At 39.0% G+C, this 15,571-nt stretch overlaps 1 protein-coding gene across 4 annotated transcripts in view; it reads left to right on the forward strand.

Annotated features, from left to right (window-relative positions):
* The window catches only part of TARBP1 (TAR (HIV-1) RNA binding protein 1), a 78,002-nt gene that overhangs the window by 44,943 nt on the left and 17,488 nt on the right, over positions 1-15,571 (forward strand). For all 4 annotated transcript variants that reach the window (XR_004257950.1, XR_004257951.1, XM_032242314.1 and 1 more), the window contains exons 18-22: positions 841-1,031; positions 1,209-1,280; positions 2,799-2,919; positions 7,920-8,030; positions 10,422-10,571. Coding sequence is in view for 2 of the 4 variants with exons in the window: in XM_032242314.1 (XP_032098205.1) it covers positions 841-1,031; positions 1,209-1,280; positions 2,799-2,919; positions 7,920-8,030; positions 10,422-10,571 (645 nt within the window). In the remaining 2 variants the exon portion in view is untranslated. The remainder of the gene's footprint in view (positions 1-840; positions 1,032-1,208; positions 1,281-2,798; positions 2,920-7,919; positions 8,031-10,421; positions 10,572-15,571) is intronic.

The following is a 15,571-nucleotide window of genomic DNA, read 5'->3' on the forward strand; positions in this document are numbered from 1 at the left end:
GTGACAGAACAAAACTCTGTCTAAAAAAAAAAAAAAAAAAAAAAAAGTGTTAGGAAATCTGTATGAAAACTGGATTTCTCCTTCTCTTGGAAAATGAGATAATCTAGCAACACTGGTCATTCCTCCAGGGGCAGTGTGATTGATTGCTGGATTGAGTAGGAGTAGTTGGAATGCTCTTTCCACAGTCAGTCTCATTTCCCCTAGATCTTGCAGGCAAATGTCAGGTGCCATTTGTCATTGCACTTTGGCTGGGTTTTTTTTTTTTTTTTGTAGAGAGATATTTTTCCAACTGTAATTCTTATCAAAAGGTCTTGCTGGTTTCTAGAGGTGTTTTCATTTGCAGCCACTGAGATAGTAGGATCTTACCAAGGTGGAATTCCAATGTACCTCCTGATCCAAGGGGAATGAGGAGAGTCAGATTCTGTGATTTGTCTGCAGTGCTGTGCTGCCTTTCTTGGTCCTTTTCTGCCCCATAGTACATACTTAGAGTCGCTGGTCTTTGCTGCCTCAAAGGAAGGCCACTGGCAAAATGCAGACAAAGGAAACTGAATGTGTTAGGGCTGCGGTATTTTCTTCCCATTGATTCTACTGATTTGGGCAGTTGTTTCTCTTGAAGAGTTCTGTATGAATATCACTATCAGTAAAATTTTATTTATTTTTATTACCAAAAGATGAAATAGTGAGCATTCTCTGATTATTGATTATCTTGCAAAGTTATTCTAACAATAAGGAATTTAACATTTTTTAGACCATGACTATGTTGAAACTAACAGTTTTTAGCAGCACTAATATTTTTTAAACTAAATCAAAGGATAAAATGATCATTGTATTTTATTCCAGATTATGTACAAGATAATTGAAATGTCTGCTATAAAGACTGGAGTCTTCAATACACTGATAAGTTACTGCTGTCAGTCTTGGATAGTGTCTACTTCAAATGTGTCCCAAGGATCTTTATCAAGTGCTAAAAATTATAGTGAACTTATCCTTGAGGCTTGTACATTTGGAACAGTGTTTAGGCGTGATCAAAGGTAAAAGATGCTATTATTTCAACTTGTATTAAGTGCCTGCTTGGGTGTAGAATTATCTCTTTGTTTTGAGGCTTTCAATTAGGAGATTATAAATTATTAGTTAACTTTAACCTTGGGGATTTAATTTTTTTTCTATTTAAAACCTGTTGTTCTTTATCAAATGTTTTTTATGGAAAGACTTATTCAGGATGTACAGACCTTCATAGAAAACCTTGGACATGACTGTGCAGCAAATACCATTATGGAAAAGTGAGTATGGTAGATTTTCTCTGTTTTTACATAAATATTAAAAATGTAACATCGTATGGCAAACATTCTGTAATTGCTAAATTTAATAAATGTTGCTGGTGATATCTAATATATTAATGAGATGAGCCTTCAAAAGTATGTTAGAAATTATAGTCCCTTGCTAATATACTGTCTTTACATCTTTCACTATTCACTAAAATTTGGTAACATTTTAAAAGTTTTTAGTGCGAAGCCCAGCATAAACAAGGAAATTACTCAGGAAAACTTAAAACCCCTTGTCTTTCTTTTGTGGGGATAGGATGATCATCAGCACAGACACTTTATTCCCCAGTCCTTTTTTTGGCTGTAAAGTTTAATATGAAATTAAAATTCACCATTTAACAAGTTGGTATGTTACACACAAAAATAGAATTACTCTTGGAACAGATTCTAAAATTTTTTGGTTTTTAAAAAACTCTTGATTGAGGTATGATTGACATGTAAAAAGCTGTACATAGTTAATGTGTACAACTTGATGAGTTTGGGGATAGGCCCTAAAGTTTTGATTTCTTGGCTAAGACTATTTTTATCTAACCACTGAATTAATTTTTTTGGAGCTTGCCAAAATAGCTTTTTTTCCAAGTTCTATTTTTTCACATGGCTTTCAAAAATGTGTATGTGTGTTTATAAAGAAGATTAAAATAACATTGTATCATTCACTCTCATTTTAGAGTTTAGGACATCAAATGATTATAATATTTAGATATCATAAAGTATTTATTATTCTGAGAGTCCTAACTATGTTTTAAATAATCTGTCCTTCCTCATTAAATATATATATAGTTTTTTCATTGTTTTTAGTTATATTTTCTTGGCTGGCTTAGTGTGGCAATAAAAGTGAATTTTTCTAGTTGATGGTTGCCAGATAATTTGATTTTGATTTCTACTAGACACTTGCTTTGTTATTAAATTTAAATATGTATTCACATTATAACGATTATAATGGAATGTGAAAATACTAACAATTTCACTTTATTTATCTCTCCACATTTGGCTACTGAAAATGCCAGGTGTTCAGAGCACACAGTGCTTCCTGAGTTTGCCCCTCATTTGGGGAACGTGCACTGATAGCATGTGGTAGAGAAAGGCCATTGACATGTTTGACATGCATTCATGCCCCTGAGTGAATGGAGGTATCTGTGGTCCTCTTTCAGGGACAGGCTCATGGGCTGTGATCTGTTTTGTCCACAGATAAGGTATTATTGACCTAGGGTCAGTAGCGTGTGCACTGATTCTCCAGAAGTCTAGATTAATTTGTGCTCACTCATACTTTCTGTACAGACCCTCCTTGTAATATATTCATTTGTCATCTTCTATTATCTATTCCGAATTTAAAAGTATTGTCGTTAAGTATGGGCCTACTTAATTTTAGAAAACTTTGAGTGATTTTGATTATGTAATGATACTTGAAAGTAATATTTGATGTTATCTTTCTGTTTTCAAAATGTGTTAACATAATTTATCATTTAATTTTTTTAGTACTAAGAGAGAAGACCATTATGTGAGAATTTGTGCTATCAAATTCCTGTGTTTATTAGATGGCTCCAATATGTCCCATAAGTTGTTTATGGAGGATCTTGCAATCAAGCTGTTAGATAAAGTAATTATATTTTACTTTAAATTATCTTTGTTTTTTAACAAGTCAGAGGTCAGCATTTGCTCTTTATGTTGCTGGAATATGTACTTCTAAATCTATTCTGTCAGGAGAAAACACAGAGTTTATGTTCTGTGTTTTTAATTCAGTCTCGGCTAGGGCGGTCGTTGTGCCTCACGCCTAGAATCCTAGCACTTTGGGAGGCCGAGGCAGCAGAATTGCTTGAGGCCAGGAGTTTGCAACCAGCTGGGCCAACATAGTGAGACCTCATCTGTACAAAAAGCAAAAAAGAAAGTGGCCTGTTTTCCCAGTAGTAAAGGTATAGGGCCTGCAACTGCAAGGTTGCTGGTTCAAATCCTCAGTGGAGCCAGTCTTAAATTTTAAAAAAAGCCTCTTGGCAAAAAGAAAAAAGGAAAAAAAAATCTTGGTTAGTAATTATCCAACTTAAGTTTGGTTTTAGCGACCAATAATGGTAATGTTTTTCCTGTACCATCTATATTTCACTCTGTATTTTCCAGTACCAGTCAAACCTGGTTATGTTTTTTGTTTGTTTGGTTTTTGTTTTTTTGAGACAGAGTCTTGCTCTGTTGCCCAGGTTGGAATGCAATGCCATAATCTCGGATCTCTGCTCACTGCAACCTCTGCCTCCCAGGTTCAAGCGATTCTCTTGCTTCAGCCCCCTGAATAGCTGGCATTACAGGCACCCGCCACCATGCCTGTCTAATTTTTGTATGTTTGGTACAGACAGGGTTTTGTTCCCTGTTGGCCAGCCTGGTCTCAAACTCCTGGCCTCAAGTGATCCACTTGACTTGGCCTCCCAAAGTGCTGGGATCAGAGGTATGAGCTACTGTGCTTGGCCCTAGTTATGTTTAAAGTGCTATATTCATACATTGCTTTATGTAAGAAATTGAATGAAAAAGTCAAAACTGAGAAAATAGCATCAAATGTTAGGAATTGATTGCTGTGATTTGAGAGCCCGTGAAAGATTACCCCAGGATGTGCTTCCAGTGTATTGTTATTTCTAGATCTGGATGTGTGATGTTTGTCTAAGATTGATGAAAATTCCTTATTTATTCAGATAGAAAACAAACCAGTTACATTGCTCTTGAGCCTGCCCAGTCATTTCTAAATGAACATCATAGTGTCTGGAGAACAGGTATAGTAAATCTGGAGAGATGTTAGATAGGAAGGGGTAGAGTTGTGTGTGGTGCTCTGTTCCCCGTTGAATGTTTAAATGACAGATACAGTTACCTGTCATTTAAAGCCGAGGTCAGTGGAGTGCCTGGTCTGCTTTCTGAGCTTGGTGTGGACGTATAGATGATTACAGAACTCATGTAAGTTCCTGTGTTAAAACAGAAGTATTCATCATACTTTTATTTTTTGAAGGTAGCAAGTCAGCTTTTTATTATATAAAACCTAGGAAGTATTTTTTATGCAACAGTTCCCTCTGCAGTGTTGGAGCCAAGGAAGATGTCCCAGAGGAAATAGTGTGTTATCACTTTTCTAAAAGATGAGTATAGTTTAAAGTGTTGGGAACTGGGTATGGGTATTCTATCCGAACAAAAATACACGTTTTAATATATATTTAGCTATTTAGATAGGGGGTCAGGGCTAGGCATGGTGGCTCATGCCTGTAGTCCTAGCAGTTTGGGAGGCCGAGGCAGGAGGATTACTTGAGGTCAGTAGTTTGAAACCAGCCTGGGCAACACAGTGAGTGAGACTACATTGCTAAAAAAAGTATTCAGACAAAAAAGAGAGGGGGTGAGGAGGGTCTAATCAGGTGACATTTGGGCTGAGCCCTGGATGAATGAAGGAGGATACCAGGAGAGGACGCTGTTCGGAGACCCAGCAGGGAAAGGAAGTCCTGCACGGAGGATGAGGAGGCCTCAGGCCGGCCATTAGATCAGCTGTCTTGGTCACCTTGACAAAGGCATTTCAGTGAAATGGTGGGATGAGAGCCTAAATACAGTGGGTTCAGAAGAAAACGGAAGTTGATCGAGTAGAGACAGTGAGTATAGACTCTCTTAGGAGTTTGTCCTAGAAAAGAGGGAATAAAAGGGGTCGTTCCTGGAGGGGAACCTGGAGTTAAAGAAGGGGCCTTTTAAAGATGGGAGATAATTAGAGCATAATTAGAGTTTGTATGTTGAAGGAAATGCTCCAGTAGAGAGGGAAAAATGACAGGGGGAGGCCAGCAGTAATCACACAAGTGAAACACTAGCCGCTCATACCCACTGGATGGCTATTAAGAAACAAACTAAAAATAATGAGCATTGGTGAGGATGTAGCAAAATTGGAACCCTCATACATTGCTAATAGGAGTACAAAACGGTGCAGCTGCTTTGGAAAACAGACTTGAAAAAGCAAAACACTTGACCAGTACAGTAATTCTTAAAGTGTGATCTCTGGATCAGCAGCCTCAGCATCCCTGGGGAGCTTGTTAGAAATGCATATTCCTATGCCCTGCGCCCAGTCCACTGAATCAGAAGCTCTGGGGGTGGTGCCCAGCAGTCTATTTTAATGAGCCCTTCTGGAGATTCTGGAGCTGATACAGTTTAAGAACTACTGGTCTAGCAATAATGAAGGCCCAGATACAGCTGGAGTACATATTTTTAAACTTTTAATTTTTGTGGGTCTATAGTAGGTGTGTATGTTTATGGGGTGTATGAGATATTTTGATGTAGGCATATTATGTGTAATAATTACATCAGGTAAATGAGATATCTGTCACCTTAAGCATTTTTCCTTTATGTTACAAACAATCTAGTTACACTCTTAGTTATTTTAAAATGTACAGTAACTTACTGTAGACTGTAGCCACCCTGTCGTGCTGTCAAATTCAATCTATCTATCTATCTATCTATATCTTTTCTTCATTTTTGGAGACGTAGTTTTGCTCTTGTTGCCCAGGCTGGAGTGCAATGGTGTGATCTTGGCTCACCACAACCTCCACCTCTCAGTTTCAAGTGATTCTCCTGCCTAAGCCTCCCAACTAGCTGGGATTACAGGCATGTGCCACCACACCTGGCTAATTTTGCATTTTTAGTAGAGACGGGGTTTGTCTATGTTGATCAGGCTGGTCTCAAACTCCCGACCTCAAGTGATCCACCTGCCTTGGCCTCCCAAAGTGCTGGGATTACAGGTGTGAGCCACTGCACCCGACCTCTATCTAAGTATATTTTTATACTCTGTACATCTTCTCCCAACCACCACTACCCCTCTCAGCTTCGGTGGCAACCGTCATTCTATTTTCTATCTCCATTGAGTTCAATTGTTTTATTTTTTAGCTCCCACAAATAAGTGAAAACATGCGAAGTTCGTCTTTTTGTGCCTGGCTTATTTCACTTAACATAATGACCTCCAGTTCCATCCAAGTTGTTGCAGATGATAGGATTTCATTCTTTTTAATGGCTGAATAGTACACCATTGTGTGGAATACGTATTTTTAATGAAGTCAGTTGTGGCTAATGATTTTAGTTTTCTTCAGTAGTACCTGGCAACAAGTTGAACAGACTAGTAGGAAAAAGATATTCTGAGTAAAGGAGCACATTGAGTGGAACAAGTAGGACAGAATAAGATTTTGAGCTGAGAAGGGAATTTTAGAATTCTCAACTTCCAGTTGAGGACAGTGACTTGGTGAGGTCCTAAAGGCAGCTTTATTGACATGAAGATGCGTCTTCTGAATGCATGGGTGATCTATTCTGCTGATTCCATTTTTAGTTGCATTGAGGTTGAGCAATAAATGAAACCTAAATACACTTATATTAGAAGAAAATTTTCTAAAAGAAATTATTTAGAGATTATGAGATTGTAAATATCATTGGGAGTTATTAAAATCTATATTAATTTAGCTATTGTCATGAAACTTTGTACACACTTAAATGCAGAGAATGAGATTATGGAAGAAGAAAGGTCAGAGAACTTATGAAGTAGATGAGGATCGCCTACATTATGTGAAAATGGTTTTGGAGGTGGCGGATGACTTCACCTTTAAGACATTTGAAAATGTTGACATACTCTTCAGTGCCATCTTGCTTTGCAGCCAGAGCACTAGTAATTATGGTAATAAAAGCAAAGTTTGCAGCTGGCTGAATTTAGGTGGCACAGACCATGAAAAGCCGGGGAGAGCTCTCTGCTAGTATGAAAGGCTCCAGTGCTGCCATTTTCTTGTATCTAGAGACACATCATGCGTAGAGATGCCTTGCACTGTCCATGTACTGGGGTGGCTTCTGTCTTAGTGGTGTTTGCATCAGATTGTAGGTACCAGTATTCTAAACGTGAATATGACAAGGGTGCACAAGGTGAGAGATGCTTCTAAGGTACATAGAAATATGTGGCAATGTATGTTCAGTATCTCAATCTCTTCTCGCCCCTGTGACCTATAGCTCCCAGTTTTTTAGCCCCTCTTCTAATTTTAAAAACACGTGGCCGGGTGTGGTGCCTCATGCCGGCAATCCTAGCTAGCACTTTGGGAGGCTGAGGCAGGCAGATCACCTGAGGTCAGGAGCTCCAGCCTGGCCAACATGGTGAAACCCTGTCTCTACTAAAAATACAAAAATTATCTGGGCATGATGGCATGCACCTGTAATCCCAGCTACTCGGGAGGCTGAGGCAGGAGAATAATCGCTGGAACCTGGGAAGCAGAGGTTGCACTGAGCTGAGATCGCACCACTGCACTCCAACCTGGGCGACAGAGTGAGACTCCATCTCAAAAAAGGAAAAAAACAAACAGTTAAGTTAAACAAAAGCAACTAAGTTCAGTGTATGAAATGTTTTATTTAAAAAAATTTTTTAATTTTTCTTATCACTCAGCCCAAAATGTCAATGTTTGAAAATTTTTAAGGTGCCATTCTTTTTCTCATCCTCCTCACTGCCTCTTTTTGGGGGTTGGCGGGGGGGAAGCCCTTATGACTAATTTAAGCCTTTTACATTTCAAGTTGTCATTGATTTTTTCATGAATCACAAATTGAATAGATAATTTAGTATTGACTCCCCCCGCTCCTTTCCAGGATGAATTAGTGTCCAAGTCCAAAAGACGCTACTATGTGAATTCTCTACAGCACAGAGTGAAAAACCGCATATGGCAGACTCTGCTTGTACTTTTCCCTAGACTTGATCAGGTATCATATTTTTATTATCTTTATACCTTTGACCCATAGGATTTTATGGCTAAACTATTTTGCAGAAACTGTCATATACTATTTTAAAATTGGAAAAAAATGTTTAAAATTTTTACTTTAGTTCTTAAAATTGAAGTTACTCAAAAGTTTTTATTAACAGAGAGAATACCAAGGCAATTAGGTATTATAGAAATAAGTTAGAAGTTGGTTTACATGGCCCCATTTCATACTTTTTCTCTTTAGTATTTTATTGTAACATTTTAACTGTTTAAAGTCTCTTTTGCCATTTGATAAGAAAATGCAAATACTTAACTCCTGATTTGCTGTAGTTAAGTTATTTTAGAGTGTTACTGTTTTGGATTGTGTATACCTAGAAACCAGGCAAATTGTATGGTTTGGGATGGGAATATTGTTTCACATGGTGGATTTCCTTGTCCTTGATTTCATGAATAGTGTGACCACATAAACCAGCTAAGGAAAGGCAAAGTATCTTTATCCAAAGTTACCTTTTCTCTTCTCTGAGGAGGCAAGAAACAGTTGAATGGAGGATCTGATTTTTCCAACCACCTTTGCTTAATCTTCCTGCTAAGAAAATCGGTCATCATTATGGGAAAGTGATGGCATATGACTCATGCAATTTTTAAAAACATTTTTCAATGTAAAAAACATCTTTCAGACTTTGAAATTTCCTACTGTTCTCCCTACCTTCTTTGAAATGTGTGAGAGAATTAAAAAATATATACCTGCCTCTTTTTTTTTTTTTTTTACAATTTTATGAAGTTTTATATCTGTGAGAGAGAAATATTTTAAAACAGTGTAAATACATAAGTATATTCAAATATAACTATTTGAAATAATTTAAAAGGAAATACATGAAAGAATTGCTTCTGGGGAGTAGTTTTGATGGATATGGGGGCGTGGGGGAGGTTGCTATTTTTCATCATAGGTCTCTTAGTATTATTTGATTTAAAATACATCATTAAACATAAAGATGTATTAAGAAAGGAAACACCTTAGAAATGCTTGACTAGATTACTGAGAGCATTTTTTTCTTAGAATGGAGAGGCCCTTCTACAGAGAAGGGAAATGTTGGAGAGGGTGGGGACGTGACCAAGCAGGCACACCCGCAAGGAAAAGGAAAGCTGGCAGTCTGTTACGGAGCTCAGAGTTAGAAACTGCTATATCTTACGGTTTTGTTTAATCTCCCTGATACTCTTCCAAGGTAGGCCATACATATTCTCATTTTGCCTCTAAGAGCACTGCAGTTCAGAGAGGTTAGGTGTCCTGCCTCTGAGGTGATACAGCTGGTGGTGAATGGTAGAGGTGGAATTCAAAATCAAGCCTAACTACACAATTTGTGCTCCACTTTACAGCACCCTCAGGGCTTAAAATGAGCCCTTCTGCTCTTTTTCTGCCAAGGAGAAATTCTTGTAAGATAGATTTTTCTTCCTTTTTGTCTCGCTGTGTCGCCAGGCTGGAGTGCAGTGGCATGATCTTGGCTCACTGAAATCTCCCCCTACCGGGTTCAAGCGATTCTCCTGCCTTAGACTCCCAAGTAGTTGAGATTACAGGTGTACGCCACCACGCCCAGCTAATTTTTGTGTTTTTAGTAGAAATGGGGTTTCACCATGTTGGCCAGCATGGTCTCAATCTCTTGACCTGGTGATCCGCCTGCCTCGGTCTCCCAAAGTGCTGGGATTACAGGCAATACTTTGTGCTGGGCCTTTTCTTCTTTAAAGAAATGTACATAAGACATATTGTTTGTATATGCTTATGTAAGTAGATACTATTTTTCGCCTGCTACTTAGATAGGTTTGGTCCCCCAGATAGAAATACAGTTTTGAAGAGGAGAGGGTGGAAGGGGGAAAGATGATTTTGGAGCCAGAGATAGTGCAGTAGTTGTGAGGCAGCACAGACCATGAGCGCAGGAGGACAAGGAGCCTGAACAGAGGGTTCAGTGGCCTGAGACCTGCCCCTCTGGGATGCTGTTTCCCGCCTGCTGACTTCAGTCTCTGTACCATCCCTTGTTACAAGGTTTAAGCCCTGGCATCTTTGCAGATCTTGATTTGAACCTGACTTATCCACTTATTAGGTATGTGACTTTGGGAAGGTTATTCAGCTTTTCTGAATCTTTTCCTTTCCCTATAAAAATACAGGTGATAAATAACCTTCCTTATAAACAGAACTGATGTCCAAGTAAATTATAAAGTACTGAATGAAGGTACTTCTTCATTATATTTTAATCAGTAGTTTTTAGTGTCTTTGCTTGGGGAGTTGTGGATTTAATAAATTACTTACAATAAAAAACGTTAAGCCATTTTATTTTAAATGAAGACTGTAAATTAAAATGAATAACTGTAACTGTTTAATTGTGCATTTTCTTTTTCTCAGAATTTCTTGAATGGAATTATTGACAGGATATTCCAGGCTGGTTTCATCAATAATCAAGCTTCCATAAAATATTTTATAGAATGGATTATTATATTGATTCTTCATAAATTCCCTCAATTTCTTCCAAAGTTCTGGGATTGTTTTTCTTATGTAAGTGAAGAATTTTTTAAAATATTTTTTTAAACTAGGAAATGATTTTGACAATGTTGAGAGATTTGTTTCACTTAAATAGTTGTATTTACTCTCATTTGCCCTAATGTATTGACATAAGTTATGTTTTGCAATATCTGAATTAATTCAGAAGACAGAAATCCCTGGCATTCATATTGAGTATTTCATAGTTTTTATTTGAGAGCTGTTCTGTTCAACAAAATAAAGATGGAAAAGGTGTTTGTCTTAATGAGGGAAATAGGTGCTTTCTATATTCGTATTTACTAAGCAATGGCTTTGTTTGATCTTAGAAGTATTAATGATTAGGAATTAATTGCATTTCTTAAAATTAAAAAAAGTTTTGGGAAGATTTCACACATAATCAAAGTAGAAAGAACAGAAGTAATATCAGTTCATTTCCTTTCTTTTTTCATCTGTACCCTCACACACTCCCCTAATCCCTTTCCAACATTTCTTATATATTGAAAGTCCTTTTTAAGGAATTGATACTAAAATTAGTGATAGAGTCTCTAATTGCTGGCTTCTTTACAGATAGCAACTTATTTCTAAGTATCATTTCTAAATATTGAATGCTTTCTTTTGGTTCCCAGATTTCACCTTTCCCTTTCATAATAGATGATCTTGTCTTCTACTTTGTGTGAAAATGGAGGTGACTTTCTCAAAGTATCTCTTTCTGTTTCTTCTTATTTCAGGAGAGATGTCCTTATTCTTTTTTCACATCTATCCCCTGTGACCTGTTTGTATCTCCTTTGTGACCTCACCAAATTCTTCATCCTTGTTCTGTTGACTTTTCCTCCATCCAGCTCTCATCCAGTGTCTTTTCTCTACTGTGAAACTTCAATACGTGATCTTTGCCTGCCTCAAGCCACTTTGGTCCACTCCATTTTCAACAGTGGTGTACATCAAGGATTTCCTCTGAGCTGCAGACAGCCTTTCTCTTTTCTTCCATACTCCCCCCTTTCATTTCACGCCTTCCTGTTGGTGGTGGCTTTCTCCACAGCTGACCCTTACACTGTGGTCAACTTCATAATTCTTCTTCCTATTTGTGCTGATAGCCTCTCTATTTCCTTCACATGCTTGCTTCTCTCTCCAAACCTTTACACATGGTTTTATCTGAAGAGTTGCTGGTTAGCCTGTCTGCTTCTCTTTCTGGGCCCCCTTAGCGTAGTAAAGCCCATCTCTGCTTCTCCAGCCACATGCAAGGTCTTTCCACAATCACTTCACCCTGTATTAAACTCAACTGGTAATAGCATCTTGCCCTAAAATTGACTCCCCTTTCTGATGTCTTTCATTCTCCCAGTCTCCTAGCTTAAAACTTGGGTGTCACCATAAGCAGCAGCAATAGCAGCCTCACAATAATCCTCAAAGACAGGTTGGGATTTTTACCCTTATGAAGAAAGCAACGATGAAGTCAATTGCCACACCACTAAGAAATAACAGTGCTTCGACCTGTAATCCCAACACTTTCAGAGGCCAAGGCGGGAAAATCACTTGAGGTCAGGTAGTTTGAGACCAGCCTGGCCAACATGGTCAAACCCTGTCTCTACTAAAAATACAGAAATTAGCCAGGTGAGGTGGTGCACACCTGTGGTCCCAGCTACTTGGGAGGCTGAGGCAGAAGAATCACTTGAACCCAGGGAGGCAGAGGTTGCAGTGAGCCGAGATCACCCCATTGCGCTCCAGATGGCGTCATATCAGAGACTCCATCTCAGAAATTTTGACCTCATCCCAGGCTCCGCGGCTCTTCTTTTTCATCTTCATGTTACTTTAATGAAGAAACAGATTCTTTTTCTTTGAATTGCTTTTTAGACCTATGGCTTTATTAATATAGTTTGTTCGTGACAACTCTCAAATGCGTTAGTGCCACCCTAGGAATTCTCACAAAGAGCAGACTGGTTCTGGTATACCCCCAAGACTTCCTAATGCTCCTGTCCACAGTAGTGCCAGTTGTTAGTTTGTTGTTGTTTTGCTTAGCTCAGCCTCTCACTTGTCATTAGACCTTGTATATTCTCTTTGAATCTGATTTTAACCTGTGGACATCAGTCAGAGTTTTTTTTGATGTAGGCAAAGGAAGCTTTTGCTGATGGAATCCAGAAGGGATTCAAAAAAGGTAGTGGGTAAGAGGACAGTAGTAGGTAGCTTACAGAATGCTGGGAAAGCTACAGAATCAGGCCTGGAAAATTGGCAGTGAGGGGAGGCTCAATGGCATCCAGAACAGCAGCCACAGGCAGGCCAGAGAGAGTTGGTTCACTGGGGACATTACCCCACTGAACATATGGTGCCTTCAGCAGGGCTTTGCCATAGTCAACTGTATACCTGCTGTCTCTGCCACCTGCAGTGGAGAGTTGTAAGTTCTCAGTTTAGAAATAGGAGCTGGGGTCTTTGGAACCAGGTCAGGTGCCTTTTTGTTAGTGGCAAGGAGGCTAGGAAGATGAACTTCTGGCATTTTTCAGTGTCCCCGAACACGTATAAAATGGAAGAATTCCCTAATTGTGGAAGGGGATTCTGGATACATATCAAAGAAAGGGGCAGTTGTCCACTACACCTTTTACTCCTTTATTTGAAACAAATTACCTTACCCTTTATTTTTTAAATAACAGTTACCACATAGGAATACCTGTATCTTCTCAATAGCCATCAGACAAATCTGCCTATGCCAGTATCCATCTGAGATTTCTTCCCTCCTTTTACCATAAAGAATGAGAATCTTCTCCAGTGCCAGAGTAATTCTTCCACTGGCTCTTTGACCCTCTGGGCTCCCGCCTTCTTAGTCATTTGTTGCTGTCAGCTTGTCTTCTCTCCTCAGTCTCTCCTTAACCAAATGGTCCCATTGGCTTTTCCTGAGTTGGCTTCCATTTTCTATGGCTATTTACACTAGATGTTTTCTCATTCCTCTCCTGTAATCACCATGGCTCTCTACTATTTCACTGTCAGACTTCTGAAAGAGGTGCTTGTGTTCACAGGTTTTTAAATTTACTTATTTATTTATTTGAGACAGAGTCTTGCTCCATGTCTCCAGCAAAGTAGCTGGATCTCTTTATATTCAGAGCTCCAAGAATGAGCATTCCAGGCAGGAGGTGGGGGCCATGTCCTCACGTGCAAGTGCTCATCCAGCCTCTGGGGGCATCAGGCTTGCTAACGTTCATTGCCAGAGCAAATCATATGACCATCCCTGCTAGGGTATGCATAGAGAGGGTTGGTTGACTGGGGGCCACCCGGGATAATTGAGTACCACACTGACCTTTTTAATCTTTCATGCCCATCACTAGCCGTTTTAGTTTCAGGCTGTCGCACCTGTTGTGCCCCCTACACAAAATAGTTTTTCTTCTCTTTATCTAGTTAACTCTTTCTCTCCCTTCACATCTCAGTTCTCATGTCTTCTTTTTTTTAATTTTGAGACAGAGTCTTGCTCTGTCACTTAGGTGATTATAGGTCACTGCAGCCTTGAACTGGGCTCAAATAATCCTTCCACCTCAGCCTCCTGAGTAGCTGAGACTATAAAGCACATGCCACCATGCCTGGCTAATTTTTTTTTTTTAAATTTTTTATAGAGGTGAGGTCTTGTTATGTTGCCTGGGCTGGTCTGGAACTTCTGGCCTCAAGTGATCCTCCTGTGTTGGCCTCCCAAAGTGCTGGGACTATAATCAGGAGCCACTGCACCTGGCCCATATTGTCATTGTTAAAGGAAGTTGCCTCCTGGAATATTTAGATCCCCTTATTTTAGGTTTTCATAGCACATAAATATTACTGCTTATAGTTAGAATTTTAATCTGATTTGATTTTTATCTTCTCCAGTAGACTTTTAAGTTACAGGAACTTGTTTCTATAGTAACTGTTACGTAGAAGACATTCATTAACTATTAATTAAAGAAAGGAATTAAATAATCATCTGATTTGCCTCTTGGAGAGGTTTCCAAACTGATGTTCCTGCTTATATGCTCTTTTCTTTCCAATCTGTCTGGCATATATCGGTTTATTATCACTAAAATAATGTATTATTCTAAACTACTATCATGATGATTTCCAGATTCTAGTTGAACAGTCTTTTTTGGAAATTTTCCTCAAGATGGCTGATTAAGTGCGACATAGCTTTTCGCTATAGCTTTTTAAAGCCTCTGCAGTGTGATTCCATTTAACTTTAGAGCCTTATCCACATCCCTCCCTGCCCAACTGGCTGTATCTCCTCTTGGTGCCTTTCCCTTAAGTTTGCCTTTGAGTCTTTGTTCTTATTCACTTACCTGTTCTCTCATCTTCCTGCTCCTTCTCCAGGCCAGTCCTTCCCATCCTGAAGGCATCACCTCTCCTGAAGTGAGCATGCCCTTGGCTCTGCCACATATAGTCAACCCTTGGTATCCATGGGGGATTGGTTCCAGGCCCCGCACGGATGCCAAACCTGAAAATGCTCAAGTCCTATTTATTTATTTATTTATTTATGAATGAATGAATGAGAGGGAGTCTTGCTCTGTTGCAAGGCTGGAGTGCAATGACACAATCTCGGCTCACTGCAACCTCCACCACCTGGGTTCAAGTGATTCTCCTGCCTCAGCCTCCCAAGTAGCTGGGACTACAGGCACATGCCACCACGCCCAGCTAATTTTTGTATTTTTAAATAGAGATGGGGTTTTACCATCTTGGCCAGGATGGTCTGGATCTCTTGACCTCATGATCCGCCTACCTCAGCCTCCCAAAGTGCTGGGATTACAGGCTTGAGCCACCATGCCTGGCCAAGTCCTTTAGAATGGCATAGTATTTGCATGTAACTGACATGCATCCTCCCATATACTTTAATAATCTTAGATTACGTATAATGTACAATACAATGTACATGCTACATAAATAGCTGTTATGTGGTTTTTAATTTTATTTGTATTACTTCTTAATTGCGTTGTGTTTTTTACATTTTTATTTCTTTAGATATTTTCCATCCATGGTTGGTTAACTCATAGATGCAGAACCCATGCATACAGAGGGCACACTGT

This window comes from Sapajus apella, unplaced genomic scaffold (assembly GCF_009761245.1).
Source record: "Sapajus apella isolate SASKATOON/1434 unplaced genomic scaffold, GSC_monkey_1.0 scaffold49, whole genome shotgun sequence".
NCBI classification, from domain to species: domain Eukaryota; kingdom Metazoa; phylum Chordata; class Mammalia; order Primates; family Cebidae; genus Sapajus; species Sapajus apella.